Below are 23879 nucleotides of genomic sequence, written 5' to 3'. Positions count from 1 at the left end.
CAATTTCAAGAGAAGGAATTGCTTTTTTTTCGGCCGTGGAAGGAAAATAAAGTGTTTCTTCGACCTGCAAAGAAGGAGTGGGAAGAAAAGATAAGACGGCGTTCACCCTTGTCCTCTTTTCTCTGTCTCTCTTCTTTTTCTGACTCTGTCTCACTTACTTCCCCGTCTCTCGCCCTCTTGTCTCTCTTTGGCCACTGGGTGCTGCCCTGCCACTCATCTGACTCCTCAACACACAACTCTAATGGAGCCGAAATCCTGTTTGTAATTAGATATGGGAATTCCGCTGTCATCAGCCAGATGATGCCTCTACAATGCCGACCAAATAACTCGCAGACAGACAGAGCACTAGACGGAGGAGACACAACAGCCTCTGCTTACTGTCAGATCCGACTGTACATTTTGAATGAATCCTCAACCCTCAACACCACAACTTAGCAGTATAAGCAGTAACATTTTACACAAACACTACTTCAAAACCTAAACGTCCTCTGTATCACATCTGCGGCTTCGGTCCAGGCTGCCTGTGCCCAACAGGGAGCCGAGAGCCACATGCTAGGCTGAGGCTGGACGAATGGTGACAGGTACCTGGAGTGTTGCCTGACTGAGAGTTGAGAGAAGAGGTTCTGGGTGAGATGATGAGGAGGCATCATTCTCTCTTCCCAGGGTCATCAGGCTAATTTCTGCAAGCCCCACCCTCACGCTTGTGTGTTTGGGTGTGTGTGTGTGTGTGTTAGCGTGTGCACGTGTGTGCATGCTCGCATGAGAGAGAAAGAGGGGGCCTTGGCCCCTGAGAGCGCTCTGTGAGGAGACCACAGCTGTACACTCCCAGCAGCTAATTGGTCCTTATCTAGCTGTCCCATTCATCTTCATTTTTTACCAATTACTGAGCATTATCTGTGTTCTCAGTTGGGTATGGGACTTAATCCTTTTTGGTTAAGCTGGTGCTACAGCTTGCAAATTTCAAATGGAGACGGGGAGGGGGGTGTGAGTCGGGGGGGAGAAAGAAGGGAAAGGTGGAGAGGAAGAGGAGGGGGGGCAAAAGTCATAGCAAAAAACAAATTCTGAAACTTCCCATCATCCCTCGCTGGCAGGAAGCAATCAATAAACAATGACATCACACGAAGGAGGGAGGAAAAAATGGAAGAGATCAATTATTGGCGTTATAATTCAAGTCCTTGTTTGCAAACGTTGCAGCCTCATTGATTAGGCTGTTCTTGTTGCACTCACCATTATTGACTTGTTAAAACCATATTTTCTCATCATCAGTGGTTTTGCGTTCGCGGTCACACAGATAACAACGCTTTAAGGGGCCGTCATTAATTATTCAAGATGTATTCATTTTAAAGCACAGCGAGTCCAAATCATCCTGTTTACTCTACAAACAATACAAGTATAGTACATTGTTCATCCAGAAGGTACATCAAGATGCCGCAATCTGGGGCAGTTAGCCTTAATTTTCTAAGATCAATGCATAACTAGGCTCCTCTCTATATGGGGTCCGTGCTTGGCCACGCTGCAGAGCTGAGTGGAGTCAGCCTGGAGACCACGCACTAATTACTGTAGTGTTTACTGCTCTGCTGGATAGCATTTGTACCATTTTGGATCGTATCAGTGAGTCAATGTGCTCTGCGCTCGACAGATAAATAAGACATTAAGGTGACAGTGTGTATGAATGCAATTACAGTGGAAAAAATAATAGTCATCAATTACAAAATAAACACAAGTTCAAAAATGGGGGAAATTAACAGCCACACACGAACGTATACTTACAGAACACACAGGCATGCGTGTCATCAGACAGACACAGCCGTGCACACGAAAGCAGGACACATATAGAGACACTGCTCCTGCACTTTGATAGGGATCTGTTTGGTCACACTCTCTGCGCCAGCTGTCAGCCCAGCTCCACTGCTGCGATTTAATTAGTCTGTTTATGTCCTTTCTAATAATAAAGCTCTCTGGGTGGAAGGACACATCCAACTAGCTAGCTGCGTGCTCCAACCTGCTAGCTGTACTAGTGCTGGTGGTGGCCCAGCGTAGCTAAATGTGGGCCATGATGGAGGATGGTGGCTACTTCCTGCTCCTCTAGACAGAACAATGGCCCTCAGGCTCAGATCTAGTATCACCCCCTACTCAATCCTAACCTTAACCATTAGGGGATAAAGCACATACTGACCTGATATGAGTGTCTAGGGGCAACTTCATCCATCTTCCTCTCTAGCTCTCTTGTGGGAGCCTTTGTCAGCCGGAGCTCTTGAGAGAGACTAGATTGTAGCCATGGGCTGAATAGAATTCATTCCACGAACATATCATAACACCTCTTTGACTGCGACGGATTATGGTCTCGCTTGATTTACGCAAATTACAACGCGGTTTGTTTTGATTTACCTTTATTCTGATATCGAGGCTGCGCTGGACAAAATAGGGTCCGTTTAAGCTGCAGTTGTTGGAAAAGAGGGGAGTCGTGGCAGTAAGTGAATCAGACACACTGAGCTAGACAAGAGAGTGGCAGAGCAGACAGACAGCCTTCCAGCCTGAGTAAAGAGCTTGATGGGTCTCTGTCTCTCTCTTGGGCTTTGGCCCTCACCATCTCTCTATTAGTCTGCCAGGCTCATGGGAGCCAGGTGACAGATAAGTGAAGAACGACACACACATTTTAATAGACATTTCAAAAGATAAACCTGATAATCATTTCTCTTTTTAATGAAGTCTAATGTCCTCGTTCTAATTCCGGTTGCGTCGGCTGTTAAGCATCAGCGTAACACTTGAATATGCATGATTGGGAAATTGTGAGGCACACTGATGTAGCTACAAAATACACAAACGCAGACAACTGCAGAAATAGATTACAATAACAGGGGGAATTGATTAAACATTATTTCCGTAATGATCCATATCAAGTTCTATCATCTTTGAGTGGCAGCGGAGTTGCAGCCTTACAGAGAGGAATAGACACGAGGAGGGACCAGACAAACCTCGTGTCATGGAAATATTTGTTTGATTGTCTCTTGTGGTTAGTTCACAATAGCAGGAGCAGAGCTATAAAAAACAACTGACCAGTCGAGTTGTCATCCCTCATCAACATTAGGCCTCATTCTTCATTAATTGGATAGATTAATTTGGAGCGCTTTGATGCGGGGGTGATGCATGCGTTCGGCTGTCCCCTCCTCACTATTCTCTGTCAGGTTGAATTTAGCCAGGGAAGGGGCTGACCTTTGAAAGTGAAGAGATCAACACAATTTGAAAAGACAATGTCACTTGGTGTAAATGTGATACGTGTAATAAATGACATTCAACCTTTCAGTGATGATGAGCTTTCGCAGGTTGCAGTAATGTGAAATATGCGCGGCGTGTAATTGCATCGAATGTGGAGCAGTTTGGACATACACCGCTAAGATGGTGCGGCATTAGAGTCTGGATATCATGTGCTCTCATTTCACCATGATTATGTCTAAGAGGCAACATTAGCATAGAGTAATAATATTGCCGTGTACACAGTAACAGTAATGACAGTACAGTGATGACAACAACAAAACCACAATCTCTTTTACTGTGATTACCCAGTAGAAATGTCCCACTGCCCGGCCACGCCGCAATCAGGGGGAGAATCAAAGAGCATTTATGTGATCGAAATAGTTGGTTCTGTTCCACGAAAGCACTCTGTCGGTTGCCTGAACGGAAAGGTGTTTCTTCTCAATTATGATATGGGAACCCTCATCCAAATAGAGCTATCAGCCACGCTGAGCCCAGACATCTTCACCATCACACAGCCTCTCCTCTGGGACCAAGATAAAGGGGGAGAGAGTGAGCAAGTTCAAACAACGTTAAGGAATTTTCACAATCTCAACATGTCCTTCAAAGCGTGAACAAACACAGGAAGGTATTTCTTGATATATTGTGTTTAGAAACCCGAAAAAAATAATTGAAATAACCTCAATGTAATATTGTTTTTTTGTTTTTATTTATTCTTATACTTAAATCTAATCCAAACTAATAACATTTTTTGGACTGCAGTGATAAAATAAAGTTTCCATGTTACAGTCAGTTCACCTTGAACTCATTAGCACTGCTGTAAACTGTAAACTATACACTGCATTACTGATTTTCTCTCATGAGGTGATTGTAATGGAGGATGTGAGAGTACAGGCAGTAGTGATGCTAATTTTGTAATTAAAACAGATGATCTGATGACCACATGCAAACTGATCCCCCCCATCCCTCCCTCCATCCGAAGTGATATGACGGCAGAGTGGGCCGTGATTGATAACGCTCGTCAATATATTTCATTTCAGGAGCCTTGGTCAAATGACAACTGGTTGTCATTGACTGAAAGCAATCTTTTTAAAAGGGGAGCCTTTGCTAAGTATCAGATGAAAATGATTCCTCTGTCTGCTTGGGTGTCACTGTCTGTAGGAGCTTTATTGATTGGGCTTGAATATATTGCAGCCGCAGTAGTAACAGCTGCTAGTAATATCTCTCCTCTCCTTCTGCTCTCCTCTTCTGCTCGCAGCACTTTCTGTGCCGCGCCGTATTGTCAGCGATCAGATGTTGCTGCTATCGCGCCGATGTTGCCGTATTCATCAAGAGTGATGTGTGACAAATGTAAAGTGAGCCTGGTTCCGACCCAAATTAGAGGAGCGAACTGCGTTAGCTAATGTGTCCTGAAGGCCTGGCTGTCCTGGCCACCCCCAGCCATGTGCATGATTGCGTTAACTAAGCCCACCATTGTCCCCCCCCCACTCTATACGCTCTGTGTTATCAAGCACAAGGATGTTGGCATTGGTTGGTAAAGGTCATTTACTGTAATGAGATTTGCCACATGCAAGCATATGGCTTGATTATTGCCCTGTTCGTTAACATTTTCAACAAAGAGACAAATAGACAGCTAAAAACGGGGCTGGTGCGGGTGGGGCAATGGCGAAACGTGTTTAGCATTTTCTCTTCAAAGATAGGAAGAAGTTTTTTTTCACAACAGATCTGCCACAGACATGATTGATCTTTCAATTTTCATAAGGAATGCGTGCCATTAGAGCCGCGGATTTAAATTATCCTATAAAAGTTGCCTGCCTTAGATTTTGTACACTTAAAGGACAAACACCTCTGTCTGTCTCCTTGATAATTTCTACCACATGTTACACTCCAGTGGTTTGGGTAGGAAAGCAATTATGTTACCTCATCAAACCAGAAATGTTTTCTTATCATGGTTTCTCTTACATTAGGCATCTTGGCAGGAAATCTTTGCCCACCTGAATCATTGGGAAGTGTATCTCTTTATCCTCGCATGCAAAACACATTGTGTTTGTCGATGCGAATTAGATTGAAATGTGTCCAATCATCGTGGCTCTTGGAACGTAAAAAGAAATTGTTTTGCATGTGTTTTTATGTCTGGCCTGCTCCATGCGCATACGTACCTATGCGCAATTATCTATACGGCATCACACTGTCTGACTGTAAGCCGTATGTTTTCATGTTTACCTCCCCTTGTTACCACGCGATGCATTCTTTTTATGTGTCTGTTTGCTTGTGTGGGTGAGCGCGTGCGTACGTGAGTGTACAGCAGGTATTTAACAAAGGCAAGATGTTTGCTTTATTATCAACATTAACTGCGTAAACACAAAAGGCTTCAAAGTTTCATTCAATGACACTGAGGGGCTGTGGGTGGCTACATCAAAGCTCAATACCTTCCTCTCTCCCCCCATTTTAATGAGAAACAGGACTCACCAGCCTTGACTGAACCTGCCATCTGTGTGTGTCTGTTTTTTTTTTCTTGTTTGCATGTGTGTATGCGTGTGCGGTTGTGTGTGTGTGGAAGCATTTGTGTTTCTGTGCATATGGAAGCATGTGCTCGTGTTGTGTAAAGTGGCACCGCGATGCCAGGCAACATATTTATGGAGTCTGTGTCGTATGTTTGATCTAATGGCTGCAAGGCTCCCCTCCATCTCACATGGCAGGGGCTTCAGATTTTGGGGGGAGATTAACAGTTATGGTAAAGATGAATAGCTGATTAGTGCTATGGAGAGACCTCTAAATGTCTTGCCGCATGACAGACACTTTGTCATGAGCCATTCATTTCCTTTAGGGACCGGTGTGCAAACCCTCGATACGACCACAACAAAGACTCTCCATGTGTGTGCACCGCCGTCTCACCTTTGTTGGAGAAACACATACACGACATGGGGGCATTTTACAAGCGCAATTAGGAGGAAAACCGAGATTAGTTTTGCAGCAGCGGACTGCATATGCATTGTGCAGTGAGTCAGTTCATTTAGCTGCTTGACTGGAATGGTCCTGTTCAGTTTGACAGATCAGAAGAGGAAAAAATATCTCAACGCCATGAAAACCAAAGGCTTAGGGCTGAGCAAATCAGCCCTTTGTCTTGTTCAATTCAAATCAAAGGATAACCAGGAATGTTTGTTTGACAACAGCATTTACAATGCATTGTTCTGAAGCCCAGAGCCTCCCAAACAAAGACAGATAGGCTTTAAACAAGTCATTTAATTAGCACCGGATCCCCAGCTTTGGCTGCGCCAACCAATTATACATTCCTGAGGCATGTGCAGGTCCTATTTCACGGCAGCGAGAGGCAGATCCTCTCCAGCCCTGTCTCCTACAGTACATCTCTCCCCTTCCATTTAAGAGAAGGTAAATAGCCCAGACAGACAGCTTCATTAGCCAGCGTCTGAAGAGCGTAGGGCCGATTGTCGCTTAAATAGTGCGCTTTTACTGCAGGCCCAGCCGGCGACCTCCGATCAATTACAGCTGACATTATTGTTTGTCGGGAGCTTTTTTCCTGGACAGAGGGAGTAAAAAACGAGATCAAGCCTGAGCTTTGGCTGGAAATGTAATCTTCCCCCTCTCTTTGGTTCTTTCGCTCCACAAACAATAAATCATTCAGTTGAAGAGATAATAAAGTGCCAAGTAGGAGCTAGTTTAATTTTTGTCAGGGGAAATCTGTCCACAACAGAGTTAAGGGTAAGGGGCTGGCTGCTACCTCCATACCATTTTCAATGACAATGGCTTAGTTCCTTTTTTCTTATTTTCCTCTGTAGGGTTAGACAGCCAGAGAGGCTGAAGTCCTGTTTAGATGAAGATTAACTGCTGCACAAATCACTGCAGGTTATCATTTCTGTCATCAAAATAAATTACTGCTCTCTTTTTAATCATTTTAAAACATTCAACATTCAATCTTTTTTGCGGTGTGATTCTTTTAAGTATCGGACCTACCGTCAGCCGTGCCGTTTGGGTCTGATGTAACAGCTTTTTAATCATGTTGTTACCAAGGGCTGTTTTAATTCATTCAATTCATCCTCCGTGATTCAGATCTTTGCTTATCCATGCGTGAACTCCCAAGCACTGCACGACATAATAGCTGAGCTGTTTATATTGGTATTAAGTGATTTGTAGTTTTAATGATGGTAAATAGGAGTTCACCTTTGCGGGTCCCTCCGGCTTACTTCAGGTAAATTACTCCAAATGCATTGTTTATGCCCTTCAGGAGAGAGGGGGGGCTTGTGGGAATTCACCTCTCATCAAGTCTGAACTTCTGTATCGGAGATAAACACAAACTGACAAATATGTTTCTAACGGTTTGCCCACTGGAATATCTACACAATATCTAGGTGATTAATGAGTCTGACTAAGGCTTGTTGATTCTGTTTTTGGCAAAGAAAAACACAAAAATCCCTCCTTATTATTGTTACCAAGTTACAAATTGTTCAGGATTGTGGACTGCAGTTACTCATGATCCTTTTATTTAGCGAGAATGAATCTAACAAATGGGAAGAAATTGCATATGAATGAAGTGAAAAACACTTGACTGTCCGGCAAAAATGCCAGATTCCTTGAATAAACCAATATCCTCCTCACCTGGCTCCTTTCAGCTACAAATAAAGGGATTTGGTGGACCCTTGTTGGTCTGTGGCACATTCCCCTACAGTGGCCTGAATGGGCTTTTATGGGAGAAACACCGCTTTGGGATGGGGTGACATGAAAGGGGCTGGACAGGCACAGAAAGCGAGACTAATACCTCTTAGAGCGAACAGAGGTCCAGTGTTCCCCCACCCGGCTGTCTGTCAGGTGGAGACACATCACTAAAATTCATACAGCATCAAGGACAAGATACAACAAAGATACAAGTGGACGTGACCCTATATTTTTTTCCTCATATTTTTTTTGATCTGGTGGAAATTTGGCTGCTTAAAGTCAATGTGTCTTATGAACGTAGCTGTGTTTGATTGGATGGGTGTAATGTATCCACCTCAAAGGCAGAATAAGTCTCTTCACTCTGGCCCTTGAGTGGCCTTGAAAGGCTGATAGGTAGCCTAAACCTCTCCATGTTGTCCTACAGTAAGTACCCCCGCAATCAGGCCCTCTGTGGTGTTTTTTAATTGAGCTTAGCCTGCTGAGTGGTAATTGATTCAGTCTGAGCTACAGCAGAGGCGCTGATACAAGGTGCTGCTTGGCTTCCGCCTTTCTTTAATCTCCCCTGCTTTATATTGTTTGGGAATACTCGCCACTGAGAAACTGCATGCCATCTTTCTTATGGAAATCAATGCTTCTTTTGGAAGGAGGGGAATGACACAGAGGAGTACTTCTCATGTCCTTTCATTTTCAACCAGTGTCCTTCTCTTTAGAGGCTTCGCCATGCAGATCTCCTTGCCCTTTGGCTACTGATGTTTTGTCAGAAAAGAAGAGTGGAGTTGTTTTGTGGATCAGCTTTCTGTAGTGCAGTATCTTTTTTTCTTTCCCTCTTTCTTTCACGCAGCTTTTTTCTTTCTTTTTTCTTTTTACCTTGAACTGGGCTGCCAAGAAAAAGAGAGAAAAAAAAAGGAGTGAAAAATCAACAGAGAGGCTCAATCAGTTCCAATAGTGTCTATGAGGTTTTCTTTAAAGCATTTGAGGGAAAGCATCTGAGTGGCGGAGGAATGAGACCAAACTGTTCCCAGTCACTTTTGATCCTGCCAGTTCAAAGTCCCCATAGAGCAGAGGGTGGAGGGAGGGGGTGTCGTGGTTGGGAGGGGGTACAGACACCTAGCTTTGACCTTCTGTCTGCGCTCATGTCCTTTGAAAGTTGGCTTGTTTTCATTAAGCCATTCAGAAGCACAGTGCAGGGCCACAGTTTGACTAACTACGAACCCCCTATGGTATCTTTATTAGACATTCTTTACATTTTCCGACTACTAATGGTTCAATTTTTCCCAATTAGGCGTCTATTGCTACGCAGCAATTGAATAATTTAAAACATTTGTGAGATATCTCTGATGTTGTAATGGAATAATTTCTAGTGCATATAAAAGAGAAAGAAATGAAAAACCCCATTATTGTGCGAGCTGAAAGTGACTTTACTCCTTTTGGTCTCGCTCTCTTCTTCTTCTCTCTCTCTCTCTCTGGTGGAGAATATAGGCTGCTATAATTAGCTAAAAGTCATTGCCATACTGTGGTCTGACGGTACTTGTTTGTCATTAGCACATTTAACTAGTCATTTGGGTAATGGCTTTCAAGATTGCCTTTGTTTTTACAGAGATATTTTTTATATGTAAATATTGAGATAATTTCCATAATGTGCCCTTTTTATTCATCGCAGAATAATTGATGCATCTTTATTGCTGTGTAAACTTTGGTCTTTGAATGACTGTGTATATAGTTATCATCCCCGTTTTCTTTATTATTATTGCAGTAGTATCTATTATTAACGTGTGTTGTAAAACATTTATGTGTATTATGTTAACATGGAAAGATACCAGAGAAGCGATTCCACTTTTTTTCTCTTCTAATGGATGGCAGTGTAAAGCTTTAGTGTTATTGGAGACCAATTTTAAAGGGTATCTCAGTGGTGGGAATTACTGATTGCTGAATTAACAGCAGCAGGTTTTGAGTTTGCAGCCAGACCCACAGAAGTTTCCCCTGTGAATATTTCACTCATAATATGCATCATTGAGTAACCAACGACCTCTTCATGTGTCTCAGGCCTGGAACTCCCCTTCATGATGATGCCACACCCCCTGATCCCAGTCAGCCTGCCCCCAGCCTCTGTCACCATGGCCATGAGCCAGATGAACCACCTCAGCACCATCGCAAACATGGCCGCCGCAGCACAGGGCCAGAGTCTGCCCTCCAGAATGGTCACCTCTGTTATAAAGGTAAATTTTAATACGGAAAGCAGCGATATCACAATATTTTAAACATCAGTTTCTCCTTTATGTTGTGTAATGTTTCAGTGTACACCAGGGGTGGGACAAAATATCAATACAAAAATATTATATCCCTTCCTCTTCTCTTGAGATAAGCCTATCAATACACTGGCTACATATATGATTTACTGGAGTCACCACTTCATGACTCCTTATGGTGTAAATTTCTGTAAAATGTATTAACACAGATTGAAAAGATTTAGTGAGCCATAATTGTTTACTTCCTGTAAACAGTTTGGTGCCAGTTGGACAGGGACAGTTTACAAAAAATTCTATGAAACTGACACCACAATGCAGTGAATAAATACATAATTCCTGCACTTGGGGTCATTCTGTATTCTTTAATTAGACGGATATAGTGACGTATCAGTTATTGCAGAATCGCTGTGATGTGATGCTCTCGCTATCATTGGCACTATATCTTGAATCACATCGTATCACGAGTTACTCTGTGCTTCCCACCCATACACTCGATATTTATATTGCGTGTGTTTTTGTTTCTGTTGCTGCTGGGGTTGCAGGAGCGAGTGCCGGACAGTCCCTCACCTGCTCCCTCCTTAGAAGACCACAGGAGGCCGGGCAGTCACCCATCGTCCCACCGCAGCAGCAGTGTGTCCAGCTCCCCAGCCCACACAGAAAGCTCCTCAGACAGGATACGTACGTCTCTTTGTAACCTCACAACACAGTTAGTCGCCCAAATATGTGGTGAGGAAAATACATCTTCTGAGTGATGTTCCCAATGTCACTCCTTTTTTTTTTATCATCCTCTCTCCAGCCGCACACCACAATGGCCTGTCCATGAACCACGCCCTGCTAGGCCTGTCCCCCAACATCCCCCCTGGGCCTAAAGAGGGAGACTTGGCCCACGACATGATCCATGAAGCAGCTGCACACAAGAGGATGCACACTGACAAAGGTGAGTCAGGTTTCATTTAAAAGGAAGTTTGATATGGTGTTCCGGCCCACATGATCCACCATGTGCTGACAAGAGTGTTCAGTACACCCTCTACAATTTTTTTTTTTTAAACGTGCAGTATCAGAAATTAAGGACTCATAAGTTCAGTTTTAGTTCCCTCTATTCAGTGTTCACAATGTATGAAAGGGACAGATGTTATGACAGGCTCTGTTCAAGGAGCCTGTAATAAGTTGTATTTAAAAAAAAAATGTAATTAAGTCTGCTAACAAAGATGAAGACCTCATGGAGAGCAGAGCAGGTTTGTTGTATGCAGTGAATGTCACTAGAGGCAGGTGGACCAATTGAGCTAACAGCAGAGACAAGGAGCCTGTTTGGTTTCTGTGTCACAAAAAGCAGAAGAGCTCTCTGAGACGATTGTTGGTCAGGTTACCAAGTGTGAATGAACTTTGATATAGGAATGTTCTTGTACCAACTGAAGTGGAATTTCAACTGCAGACCCACCAGAAAATATTCTGCATGAAACACTTAAGATTTCTCAAATTTGAGACCTTGAATATTTATAATACAGTTTCATAAATGTTAAGCTTTTGATGGGATTTGCATTCATCCGTCAGTTTGAAGATCATGTCTCTATAATAATAATCCTAAACTTTTAGAGAGCAAAAATCAAATGTGCACTTCAGAAGTGATAACCTGAGTAAGTGTAAATGTGTGTCGATGTGTAAAAATGTTTGGATGTACCAGCACATATTTGGCTTGTTGGAGCAACCTCCACAGAATCAGCATTACTGTGTTTAGATGCCTTACATTTACATTTATATTACACATAATATGATGATACTTAATGTCAACAGCTTAGAATAAAGATATATAGAGAAACAACAACATTTTTAACAGGCTTCTGAAAAAAAAATATTTTGAGGGGCTCAGATCACTTTTTTCACTCCGATTTTACATTCCCATACACCCATGTGCTCTGCTGTAGTAGGACGCTGCGTGTTACGAGTGTGGAAAGCTCCACAATATTCTGTTGACAGAAGGAAAAAGAAAAAAGAATGTAAAAAAGCATTTTAAAAAAACATATCTCAAGAAGTTCTCTGAAGTAATTACAAAAACAAGTGTGCAACTACTCATTGTTAGCACTGGAAATAGGTTTCAGACTTTCACACACATTTTGCATTATTGATTTTTTTTTTAAAACATATATTTATATATACCAAGTTAGTACTGATATCAGTGCATAAATATCTCCAATAACAACTCAGAGGGTAAAATATTCAAAATGCTGAACCTCAAGCTCATTGTCTACAGTAAATGTTTTTTATATTAATTGCTGGCGTTATTTCATTAGAGTTTTGCAGTGCTTGGAGAAAAAAAAAAAGAAAGGAAAAAAGATAGAAATCTACTAAGCAAGGCAGATTAAATACAAAATGAAGCAAATAATAGATTTTAGTATTCTCTGTTGGTTTTGAGCAGAGCAGGGGTGGGCTGTGCTGTGCTGTGCTGTTCTGTGCTGGGTGATACAGGGTGGGGTGAGGCTGATAATGATATTAAAACCACTATGGAAATCATTGGGCTGTATGTTCCCAGTTGGCCGGGCTGACGTGAAGATCAGTGTTAGACCTTCACTCACAGGGTGTGAAGCAGTGAATAGTAATAATTAGCGGGATCATGAGCTGAATTTATGGGTCACAAACTGTCTAGCTGTCTATGCGTGTGTGTGTTTGAGCATGTGTGTGTGTGTGTGTGTGTGACAAAAAGAGTCAGGCAAACAGAGCAACACAAACAGAGAACGGAGGAGAATTAACCAAGTATCCACATAGTAAATCAACTGAATGTTTCCTCAGTAGCGGAAATCTTACTTCTTCACTGAAGTGCCTCCTCCACACTCAGATAATCAACACAAATGGACTGTAATTTCTTTGCAATATTAGAGGAGAAAGCAAATGACCCAGCAATCTACACCAATTCTAGCTAGTTGACCCACACACATCTACCCGCAAACACACGCTGTATTATCTTTGAGATTGTCAATTCCTAATATGTCACTGGACTTGATTAGGATTCTGAGCTCTCCAGTGTGTGCACCAGAGGTCTCGGGCTGTGGAAAACATTTTTATAAAATAACCCATTAATGCAGAGGAGTGCAACTAAATTAGTTACCAATTTGCTGAGCATGAATTAATGAAGAGAGCTTCTCCCGGCTCCCACAGTTGTAATTTTCATAATAACCCCAGACCTTTATTTGGCAGGTTGTTTAGTTTTTTCGTTTGAAGGTTTTCATTAGTCTAATGAGGACTGTGCAAGGGCGAGCAGTCAGCACAATTTACATGAGGAAGCTATCATAATAAATGAGGCAATTTGAATAACATGCACAGGTTTATGCAGCGAGATAAGAGAGATTGTAGCAGCCAGATTCAGAGGTAACCAATACATTAGAACCAACTAATAACCAAAGTAATTCCAATAAAAGCTTTAAGTGAAGGGAATAAAATTAATGATAGATATATTGAACTGTAATGATATGATACATGATGCATTAGATTAATAAAATAAATGTGTTCCATTGTTAAAGAGGGGAGAGGCCCCACCATCCGAAGCTTTGTTTATGGTGAGCTTTTTAATTAGGCTTGTTCATCGCATCAGTTTGTTTAGATAAATGAGATAACATTCCAATGGTTTAATGATATCTCTCCACTTGTTTGATCTTTATGATCCTGGCAGAGCATTAAATTAATCTCTCGCAATGCACTTTTGGAAGAGAGCACAGTGGGCGCAGAGGAAGGATGTGGTGCCCCGGCTCATATGGAGGCTATTTAAATAGCCAGACACCTCAGAGACAGACACTATAATGTCACATCACTCATATCCTATGAACATGTCTCATCTTTTTCATGTCATCTCTGCTGATGAAGGACAAAGGCTGTTTGTTGTTGTCTAAAAAAGACTGTTTTCTAAAGTTGTGTCACCCAGAGCAGAGCAACCAGATGGTTACTCCGTTTTGTTTTTTTATTTTTCGGGGGCTGTTGTTTGAACTTGATTATTTTTTGTCCAAATTTTGCCAGAGAAAAAGAGGCGAGATTAGATGATGTGTGAGAAAAAAGGCTAGTAGAAAGCTAAGTGTTATCTCACATGTGACTAATTGAATTGCTTCAAACAGAAAGTCTGTGGCGATAGCTTCCGACAAGCCTCTGTCTCGTGAAACAGCAGGTAGCTGACAAACAAGGGGAAATTTGAAAGGTACGGAAGCCTTTGGCTGTAAACTCACTTTGGACATCAAACACTTGACATCATTTTATTTCCTCGGGGAAAAGGTGTTTGAAACGCAAGCCATATGTATGTACATCCAAGTATAAGAGTTTTCTGTAAATACCATGTGGCAGTTTCAGCTTTTTGCCAACAACAAATTTCACCACTTTACCCCAGCCCTCCCACTGCAGTTAAACATGCCACATCTCTTTTACGCTGAGCTAAAATGCCTGACAGGAGATTCGGAAGGCTACTACAGTATGTAAACTGATTCTGTAAACCATATTTTAAAAGTGGGTGATTCACTGGTAATATGATATTGGCACTTCCCCGGTAAACGTTATATATCCTTGTTGACACAACAGGAGATGCACTCATAATGTCCTACCGAGCACAAATGGATGCTTGTGGTGTATTATGTCACCTAGAGATGCATCCGTTCATACCTGCTATCAACTGGGCAATCGTTGATGCATCGCGCACCCGTGCGACCACAATGGGCGAAGCTGATTTGCCACGCCTTTTCTTTGTCAGGATGCGGCCTAGATGTCCAGTTGATGTGCTCAGGGCTGCTGCACTGTCTGCAGTCCCAGAATGTCTGAATGATGAAGTGAAGCAGGTACCAGTGTCACAGTCTATTACGTACAGCTGCTTTGGGCAAGGACCTGTGGACCATGATGGGCTCATGTAGAGAGGAGGATATAGTTTGAATAAAAAAAAAAAAGATGAAAAAGACAAAAAAGTGATTTTGAGCCTTTGTAGTCTTTGTGCTGTTCCTTCTTTGCATAAGCATTTGCAATGATAAAAAGGAAGTTTGAGGACTTTGGGTCAGGCAAAAGTTTGGGCATCAGTTCCTGCACGCTTTCTGCGGTGTAAATATTTCACTGACATTGATGGTATCTCCGTACAGTATCATTAAAAGTTGGATATGTTCGGTGTAAGCTCCTTCTCTTCATCTTTCTGACTTTAATGCATAGTGTTTTGTTCAGTCCTCCCGATGTCCTTGGCGTTGCAAGCTTCAAACACATGCTGACTACCTGACTTTCCCTAAGTCAGGAGGCAAGATCATTAGCCATCACAACCCTGAAATGTGACTTGGCAGACAATAATGCTTTATGATCAAACAACTTGTCAGTGCGTCCTGTTGAAATGAAAGAGTGCAAAAAAATAATTCAATAGAGGATCAATCAAATTTTCCCCAGCCCATGTGAGAGAGATTGCTGATGGTGCAGAGAGGGGCTATTCCTCGAGGACACGGGAGTTCATTTGGATATTTGTTCTCCCCCTCATGAATGTTCCATTGCGTGACACCATCTCCTGCTAATCACATTTCACTGAAAAGGGGGGATGCTTTTAGGGACGTTGAAAAGAGAGAGGTTCTTTTTAATCTTTGAAATGCCTCAAAAGTGACAGAATGCTTTCTCCTGCCAAGACGTGAGCCTCGGATGGGGAGATAAATATGCTGTGGTCAGCTAAGTGTATCTAGTGAGCAGAGAGGCAAATTTAATAATGCATTATCATTCACTGGCGAAGGTGAAATCTCCCTGTCCATCAGAAGGCTGAGGCCTGTTTCATGTTACCCTTCACTGCAAATGAACAAGTGCTTTACTCAGCCATACCAGAGATGCACAGTAGGCACCAGTGCTCTACTATATACGCTGCTCTGGACTGTCAGGAAAACAGGTCTGTAATCAAAGCAATCATCTCCCGGTCTTGACTGGAGACATTAATGATCAGAGTCCTTATTCCTGATAAAAACTGTTTAGAACAATAACCTTCCTTTTTTTGTTCTTCCTCTGTCAGAGCACAAGGTGCGTTTTACATATCTGAGCATCTGCTATTATGCAGATTACGGCAACGTATTTACACGAATGCCCTTGGACAACGGCGTTAAACAATTATGAAGATTATGTACAATGCGGAAAATTTGTGATTCAAAACAATTCATATCTTCGCAGTGGCAACTGTTGCAGACAGATAAGGTTGACCCTGAATATGTATTTCTGTACTTTTGGAGACATTCTGTGGGGTTGTTTGTATAATTTAATATTTACATGTAAACAGTAATTAAGTGATGCTACCGACATGCCAGGGCCAGGCTCTGCCAAGGTAAACAGCAGCCCTAGTAGTTTGCCACAGTCCATCATGTTTACAGACTTGCAGAGCAGAGTGCTGTTTGTGTGCTCTTTCTTGGCAAAGCCCATAAAACACAACCAATTGGACGGCGAGCGTTGAACACAGTCACTCTTATCGTCTGGCAGTCTACTCGCTGACTTGAGGACATTGTGAGTCAAACCTTTAAATTTTCACTCTGCGATAATTACGCCGCTATACTTGAGCTTTTATATCCTTTCACTGAGAAAGTAAATCATTCCTAATAAAGAGAGGAAGAATAGTGGGCGGAGGGAAAAGTGCTTGAGGACTAATTCTCTTCACTCCCTCCCTCTCTGCTCTCTATTCTGCTTTTTGAAAGCCTTTCTCTGAGTATTCCAGTCACCTTGACTTTGCAGCTGCAGCCTTATAGTCTGTTGCTTATCCTGCCTAACCCCAGCCTGTCAATTAGGTGTTTAAAAATTAATCTCTTTAACTGGAAATACCATGCCAGCTTTCTTCCGTCTGTAAATGAAGTGTTATTAATTCACACAGCGCAAAGCCAGTGTTATGAATAATGTTATCAAAACAGATTTCCACACGTTTAACACGTCGCTCCTATTAAAACCCCTTAAGTATTTTTATAACTGTGAAACCAGGACTACTAATGGATTTGCATCCATTTTTGAGCTTCTACAGCAGGCAGCCATAGAGCAAGTGCTCCTAAGCCAGGCCTTTTAAAGTTTACATTTCCCATTTCCTCTTTTGTTCTTTCATCTTCATTTAAAAGCAGCTCAGTATATCCAGCCTGGATTAGCGCCAGCCGTCGTCGACACTCGTTCGGCAGCAACAGAACGGCGTTGCCTCTCCCTGTAGGATTGCAATGCCAGGCAATGACACCAATGTGTCTCCCTGCATCCCCCCCTCCCCTCCCAAACCCAGAGAAGCTCTGATGTAGCAGCAGGCTATCTGGCCAACCACACCAAGCTAATACTTGTTCCATTAAAACCTAGTGATTACGGGGGATTTCCTCTCTGTTTGTTTGTTTGAATGCTTAATTATCAATATGTAATTGGCATGTGTATTGTGATGTCGGGTGCATATTCGGTGGCATATTTTACTGGAATGCACATTGCTATCGGGTAGAAACAGGACTCCCCAGTCACTGTCTAAGTTAAGCTGCATGAGAAGTTGCTCTAATGAATTAATAAATGCTAAACAAAGGAGAACTAAACAAAGAGTGGAGAAATAAATGGCTCGATGATTAGTGGGTCAGAGAGATTAGTGGGGTATACAGTACAAATGATCCCCCTCTGAAATGGGGAATGATTCAGGCAAAATACCCAATCAATAGTTTAGGCCAATTTAATCTCTGGGATTCTTCTGTCAATAACTGGACCCGGTCAACGGAGGTCAATATGCAAAGACAATCTAAACACCTTCAAAGTGCCTCACTATAATGTCCTTCTCTCAGTATTATCTTCCTGACAGTTGGGGCTCACAGTCAATAGGTGAATTACAGAAATCTATTCAAGTCATTTTCTTTTCTGAGCCACAAGTTTATTTTTGCTCCTCCAACCAGAGCCTTACACACCCACCCCACTCACACTTGGACTAAAAGACAAAGGTCGTGGATTTACTGGGATCTCTGACCTTTAATCACCTTGCCCCGTTTCAATGTCGACCGCTCTAACCGCGATCGTCTCTCTACAAAATGCCATTTTGTCTCCACTGCTGTTCGCTTTAAGAGCTCATTTGAAGGTGTGCGCTGGCAGAAACAAAAGTCCTGTATGCTTTTATGCAGTCATCACAGTCAGCCAAGCCTGTAATCCTCAGAGGTCCGATAATGACATAGCCCCTGCATTTATTACATGGAGGAGAGGAGAGAGGGAAAACGCTGACTTTGAACAAATGAACACTCTGACCTTTATGCAATAAATATGACATGGGCCGCATAAAAAGACAAGATATCTTCCTCCTGAATGGAAGTCAACACGATTCTGCTCCCCTGCCTCTTGCTCTCTCTGTTTCCATTTCTCTTCCTCTCTCTCTCTCTCTCTCTCTCTCGCGCGCGCGCTTTTCCCCCTCCTGCTTTTTCCAGCTAACAGTTAAACAAATGATGAAATCTATTTTAATTGTTTTGCGCCATAATATTGTAATCTATGCTCCAAAAGCACCATTTGTAGTTGATAATTTCCTCTGCTGTGGCAGTGTTGTATAAATGTACTTTGCAGCATATCAACGGACAATCATTTGTCAGTATTCTAATCGTCATGCATGATTAAATTCTCGAATTTAATCACAAATGGGTGTTTTCTTAGCAATGAAAGCAGTGAAAATATTCCTAATCATGCCAGGAAACGACAGATTTAACAGAGAGAATCAGCCTTTCACTCTGTCTTTTGTGATCTTGGTGGGATCCCAATTGAGCATCGCGATTGTCTCCTTTTGTCACCTCAGACCGCCTCTCTGACAGTAAAGGATTTATGGTTATTTCCTGCATGCAGCCTGTCCATCTGTGGCTCTATCTTCATATGGCCTTGAGAATACGATTCAATTTATTAAGGCAAAGCAATGGACTCATTACTTTAAAAAGGTGGCAAGAGAGGGAGTGAGAGAGAGGGAGAAGTGACACACTGAATTGGTTATTAATGGAAAGGCACAGCCATAGGGCAGTTGAAATTTAATGATATCCTACAAGAAAATATGAGGGTGTCACTCTCCAAAAAGTCATGCTAAATGTCAACATTTTAAGGTCCTGGCGCTAATTTTATGCCTGTGCACAGTAATGTTTTGGAGAGCATTTAGGAAACACGGCCCAGTGGCCAGCCTGATTATCCCGCTCACCTTCTCTCCTCTCTCCAAATGGGTTTGTGCAGCAAGCGATTTCATCTCTAAGTGAAGGGAACATTAGGGAGGGGAGAAAAGAGAGAGCGATAGAGGAAAACACGCGGTTTGATTTTCATGCTGTGATAAGAGAGTGGGAGCCAAATGTTACCTGTTAATCTAGCCCAAACCGACCGGGGCTCTTGACTTTGTCCCCCAGCAGGGATGGGGCAAACACTCATTTTCCTCTCTCCGTGATGAAAAGGAAATTAGCTTAAATGTGATGAGGGCACATTAGTGTGTGCGCCGTGCGTGTGCCTAATGAGTGTGTATGGGTTGGAGAGGGTTTGTTTGCATCGAGTGCGTGCGTGTGTGTTTTCTCTTCCCGCCCAGTGTATACAACGCATTATGCACACATGTGGACAACATATGCAAGTGATAGTCATTCTAAAGGAATTTGTCTTATATGGAACATCACACGCATTCTCGCAGTATGTCCTGCAGGCTCTTATTTAGTAAAAGAAAAATGTGGCTGCAAGTCAATACAACCCTCCAGTAGTTGGATGTACCCACCAGGGGCTGAAACTAATGATTTTTTTATTATCGATTAATCCGTTCAATCATTTTCTCAATTAATCAATTAGTTGTTTTTTCTAGTATATGTCAGAAAATGGTGAAAAATGTTGATCAGTGTTTTCCAAAGCCCAAGATGACGTCCTCAAATGTCCGGTTTAGTCCGCAACTTAAAGATATTCAGTTTACTGTCATAGAGGAGGAGAGAAACCAGAAAACATTCACATTTAAGGAATCCGAGAATTTTTCTTGACAAATCACTCAAAATGATGAAGCAGTTATCAAAATAGTTGGAGTTAATTGAATAATTGACAAAAAAACAAAACGGTTAATCAAGTAATTGTTGCAGCTCAAATACCTGTGTGTAATTATTAGTTATTATTAATAGATGAATTTCTAGCCCTTGTAAACACTTGGAAATCTGCTTTTACAATGTGCAGATATCCCAATTTAGAAACAAGAGACATATAATAATATCTACAGTTATTAAAATAAGCCTATGATATGCTGTAGCACCTGTTTGAAACTATCACACAGTTATAGCTGAATTTATTTCGCCTGAAAGACCCTCCAGAGTGCAGACATCGTTTGCAAGATAAGCTTAGGCTCATGTTTTTTTAAAGTGCTCAAATTGCATGCAACCACTTTTTTTTTTGCCCAGCTCTGCATCGCTGCATGCGTACCAGAAGACAGATATTTCCCTTGACAAGATTTTTCCAAATCCAGCGCTTTAAGTGCAGGCGGAATAATGCTGCGTTAGCTGCTAATGGCTGTCCGAGAGGTCATAACTACTCCATTTGAAGGAGGCCGGTTTCTCCGCAGCCCGGCAGGTCAGATCAAATGTAATTGTGCCGTGAAAAAGCAGCGTCTTTGCTTTGTGTTGGCTGTGCTGACAACCTCCAGGTTTAGCATTCACTTCTCCTGCTGGGAGGAACACAGGTTTGCAAGGACAAAGGCTTCACCTGTCAATATATCACACTGACTGGCCAGCCAAATGTACCTCTGCTCTCCCTCTCTCTTACCCCCTCTCTGCTCTATCCCTCTTCCTCTCTGTCAGTCTTTCATTCTCTGCACACCCATTCTATTCCAGCCTCCTCTTCCTCAGACTCTGCCTCACCTATCTATCCATCCATCCATCTTCTGTCTTCAACCATCTATCTCTCAGTCCTGGCATCCTTCTCGTCCTCTTTCTCTCCCTCTCTCTGTCTTTGTGTGTCTTTCTGTATCTTCCCTCTCCTCCCCGCTCACACTGCCTCGGTGTGAGGACTCAGCTGAAATGTCCTGAGGGACCCAGTTTCAAACACAGGAACCAGAAACATATGGCACATTTTCAACTCCCAAGGTCAATTACAGCTATTTATCCAGAGATTGCAGCTAAATTTCCCAAGGTTTCTTCTAGATTTACCACAGATTGCAATGTGTGTCTGTCACATTTTAAATCAGGCCACTTTCCACTGCTTCTCCCCGCTCGCTGTGACTTTCCATCAAATATTTCAAAGGCTTTCAAGTGGGTTTTAGACATGTTTTATCTCTGGTTATCATGTGCCCCATCTTTTTTTGCCTCAGCTTTGCTAGGTCCAAGTGCCGCTTGCAACACAAATCTAATAACATGTAAATTGGAGATAAGCCCAGATCCCTCCAAGTGATATTTTTTACATTCATAGTTTGTCAAGTCAATTCCTGGGCCCCTGTTTTAGCAGCACAACACATGAGGAGTGAGAAAATTAACTGGATAGGTGATTCATCATTGCTAGCACACTGTCAAGGACTCCCTCTGCAGCTATTGAGAGCAGGGTGGAGGAGGAGGACGGAGAGAGGGGGGGGCGTTGTTTTAAATTATGGCATTTCATTCAGAATGCATTGTATTTACAGCGTCCCATTTTTATTTGTGGCTCCTATTATCCGCCGAAACAGTTGTGCATGAAATGTTATTTGTGACAGGGGTGACCCGCGAGTGTTTTTCCACACAGTATTTCATAGTCGGGGGGCGGGGGTGGCGGGGGGGGGGGGCCTTAACTGTACCTTTACCGTACGGTAAGCACAAGAGGCTGTCACAGCTGCTGTTGGCAGCCTTGCTAGTGGAGAAATATCACCTGGAAACAGAGTACTCCATTCCACCAGCCCCCATCACTCCAACGCCTGTCGCTGTAATTAAGTTGAAGTCAATGATTCTGGAGCGATGGTGAGAAATAAACATGCAAACACATGCCAGCGTTTGCAGCCAGGAACAGAGAAAAAGAGGGGGGGCAATAACATTAGAAGCACGGAAACCACAGATCTAGATCGTGTACCGCTGGAATTTACATTTGAGTTTCATTAAGCCACTTTTGATTATATTGATTAAATTAGTCACTTATTAGCTTCCCGCTCCTTTCTTTGAAAACGCCTGTATTTATGCATCGCTCCTGGTGGAAATGTTATCTGACAAGGGGTGCTGTACGGTAGTTGGAGTCTGTCGAACAAAACACGCTGTTTGCTTTTCCCAGAGCATGACAGGTTGTTTCCCCTGCAACAAAGCCATCAAATATTCCGTGTGATCCAACATTGTGTTGGAGGGGAGGCCTGCTGAGTGGGAAGCCGGAGTTTGTTAAAGCAATGATTTATGATTAATGCCAACACTAAATAAGGGACAAAGTGCCTACAGTACAAATCAATTACAAAGCTACAACAGCAGACCTTTCCCCGAGGTCTACTAACGTCTCTAGTTGTTATGGTGATTTTATTGGAGGTGGGTGATGCAAGCATATAATGCATGCAATACATCTATATCAACCTGAGCTGGAGCCAACTGTAATGCTTTTGATCTTTGATTAGTTATTTTATTGAGATAAAATGGGACTTTCATGTTGTGCCACTGTATAAGGAGAGTGCGTTTTACATCTCCACCCAGACGCCCACCTCAAAATGCAGACAGGACTGCAGCGAACAAAACAAATTACCACAGGAGTGGCTTCTTAAAAGTAGGCAATTCATTATTTTTATGAAGTCAAATTATAAACAAATTTTAATCCATTAGGCAACCATCCATTCTAATTAATCAACAGGAGTGAACTCCATCTGAAAGAGGAGAAAGGTTGTTTACTCTCTCCACGGACCAGCGGTGCATATTTCACCATCTTCCCCTCTCAGAGAGGAAAAAAAGGGTTCTTCAAATTACAAACCTAAACTGTGAATCCTAACACTCGACTTTTGGCGCAGAGATGTTTCCAGGGCATTTGCAGATGCTTGAAATAATCTCCAATGTTTTTGCTCAATCTGCTCTGAGGATGGGTGAAATAAATACTTTAAACTAATTAATGTAAGACCAGCTGTTCCCAGCACTTGGCTGGCGTTGGTGAATATTGATGGGAGGGAGAGGCAGGGCTGTTCAGCTCCACTCGCTGTTTGTACAAGATTCAGCCTGCCACATAAACAGATATGAATACTGGATGAGAGCAGAGAGGTGCTGTGCACAACACAGCCAGGGTTCCACATTACAAATAAAACTTTTTTCCCCCCTTTCATTAAATTAACAATTAAACAGCTGATGGTGCAGACTTCCTGCCGAGACCTTTTTAGACTGGATGCATTTAATAAACTCGCTCTCTGCAAGATGGTAGCACTTACAAATTGTTGGCTTCATAAAAGCTCGCTGGACAAAAACATGTGTCAGATCTGATGGGGCAACAAACGGCAGTGTCTGACATACTGTTTTAGTTTGACCAGGCTGTATCTGTGTCTGCCGGTCTGCCTCCTGCTTTCCCTCCCTCCCCTCCTCTGCTCCTCTTCCCTCCTCTGAGGCCTGGTGGAGAGGCTGGACAGCAGATGGCAGGGCCCTACCCCTCCGCCAGTGATGAATGGAGGATGATGTCATCTTAGGTTTGACAGGCACCCGTGCGTGCATACACAAAGGAAGCCCGAGCCTCTGGGGTCGAACTGCGTGCCTGCTCCTGATTTTGGAGTCCGCATGACATCTCTTAAATGGGGGAAGCTGGATTTATGTCCTGGTTGATATTGTTTAACCCCACACTCAGGCCTTGAGAAGAAGCAATACA

The 23879-nt window shown here is 42.6% G+C and overlaps 1 protein-coding gene across 1 annotated transcript in view; it reads left to right on the top strand.

The window, feature by feature from the left end:
* The window catches only part of dachd (dachshund d), a 99478-nt gene that overhangs the window by 62732 nt on the left and 12867 nt on the right, over positions 1-23879 (top strand). Inside the window, exons 4-6 of the mRNA XM_073474386.1 lie at positions 9967-10139; positions 10712-10847; positions 10966-11106. Of these exons, the coding sequence (XP_073330487.1) occupies positions 9967-10139; positions 10712-10847; positions 10966-11106 (450 nt within the window). The remainder of the gene's footprint in view (positions 1-9966; positions 10140-10711; positions 10848-10965; positions 11107-23879) is intronic.

Source organism: Pagrus major, chromosome 9, assembly GCF_040436345.1.
Source record: "Pagrus major chromosome 9, Pma_NU_1.0".
Lineage (NCBI taxonomy): Eukaryota > Metazoa > Chordata > Actinopteri > Spariformes > Sparidae > Pagrus > Pagrus major.
This window is presented reverse-complemented; position numbering and strand designations above follow the sequence as displayed.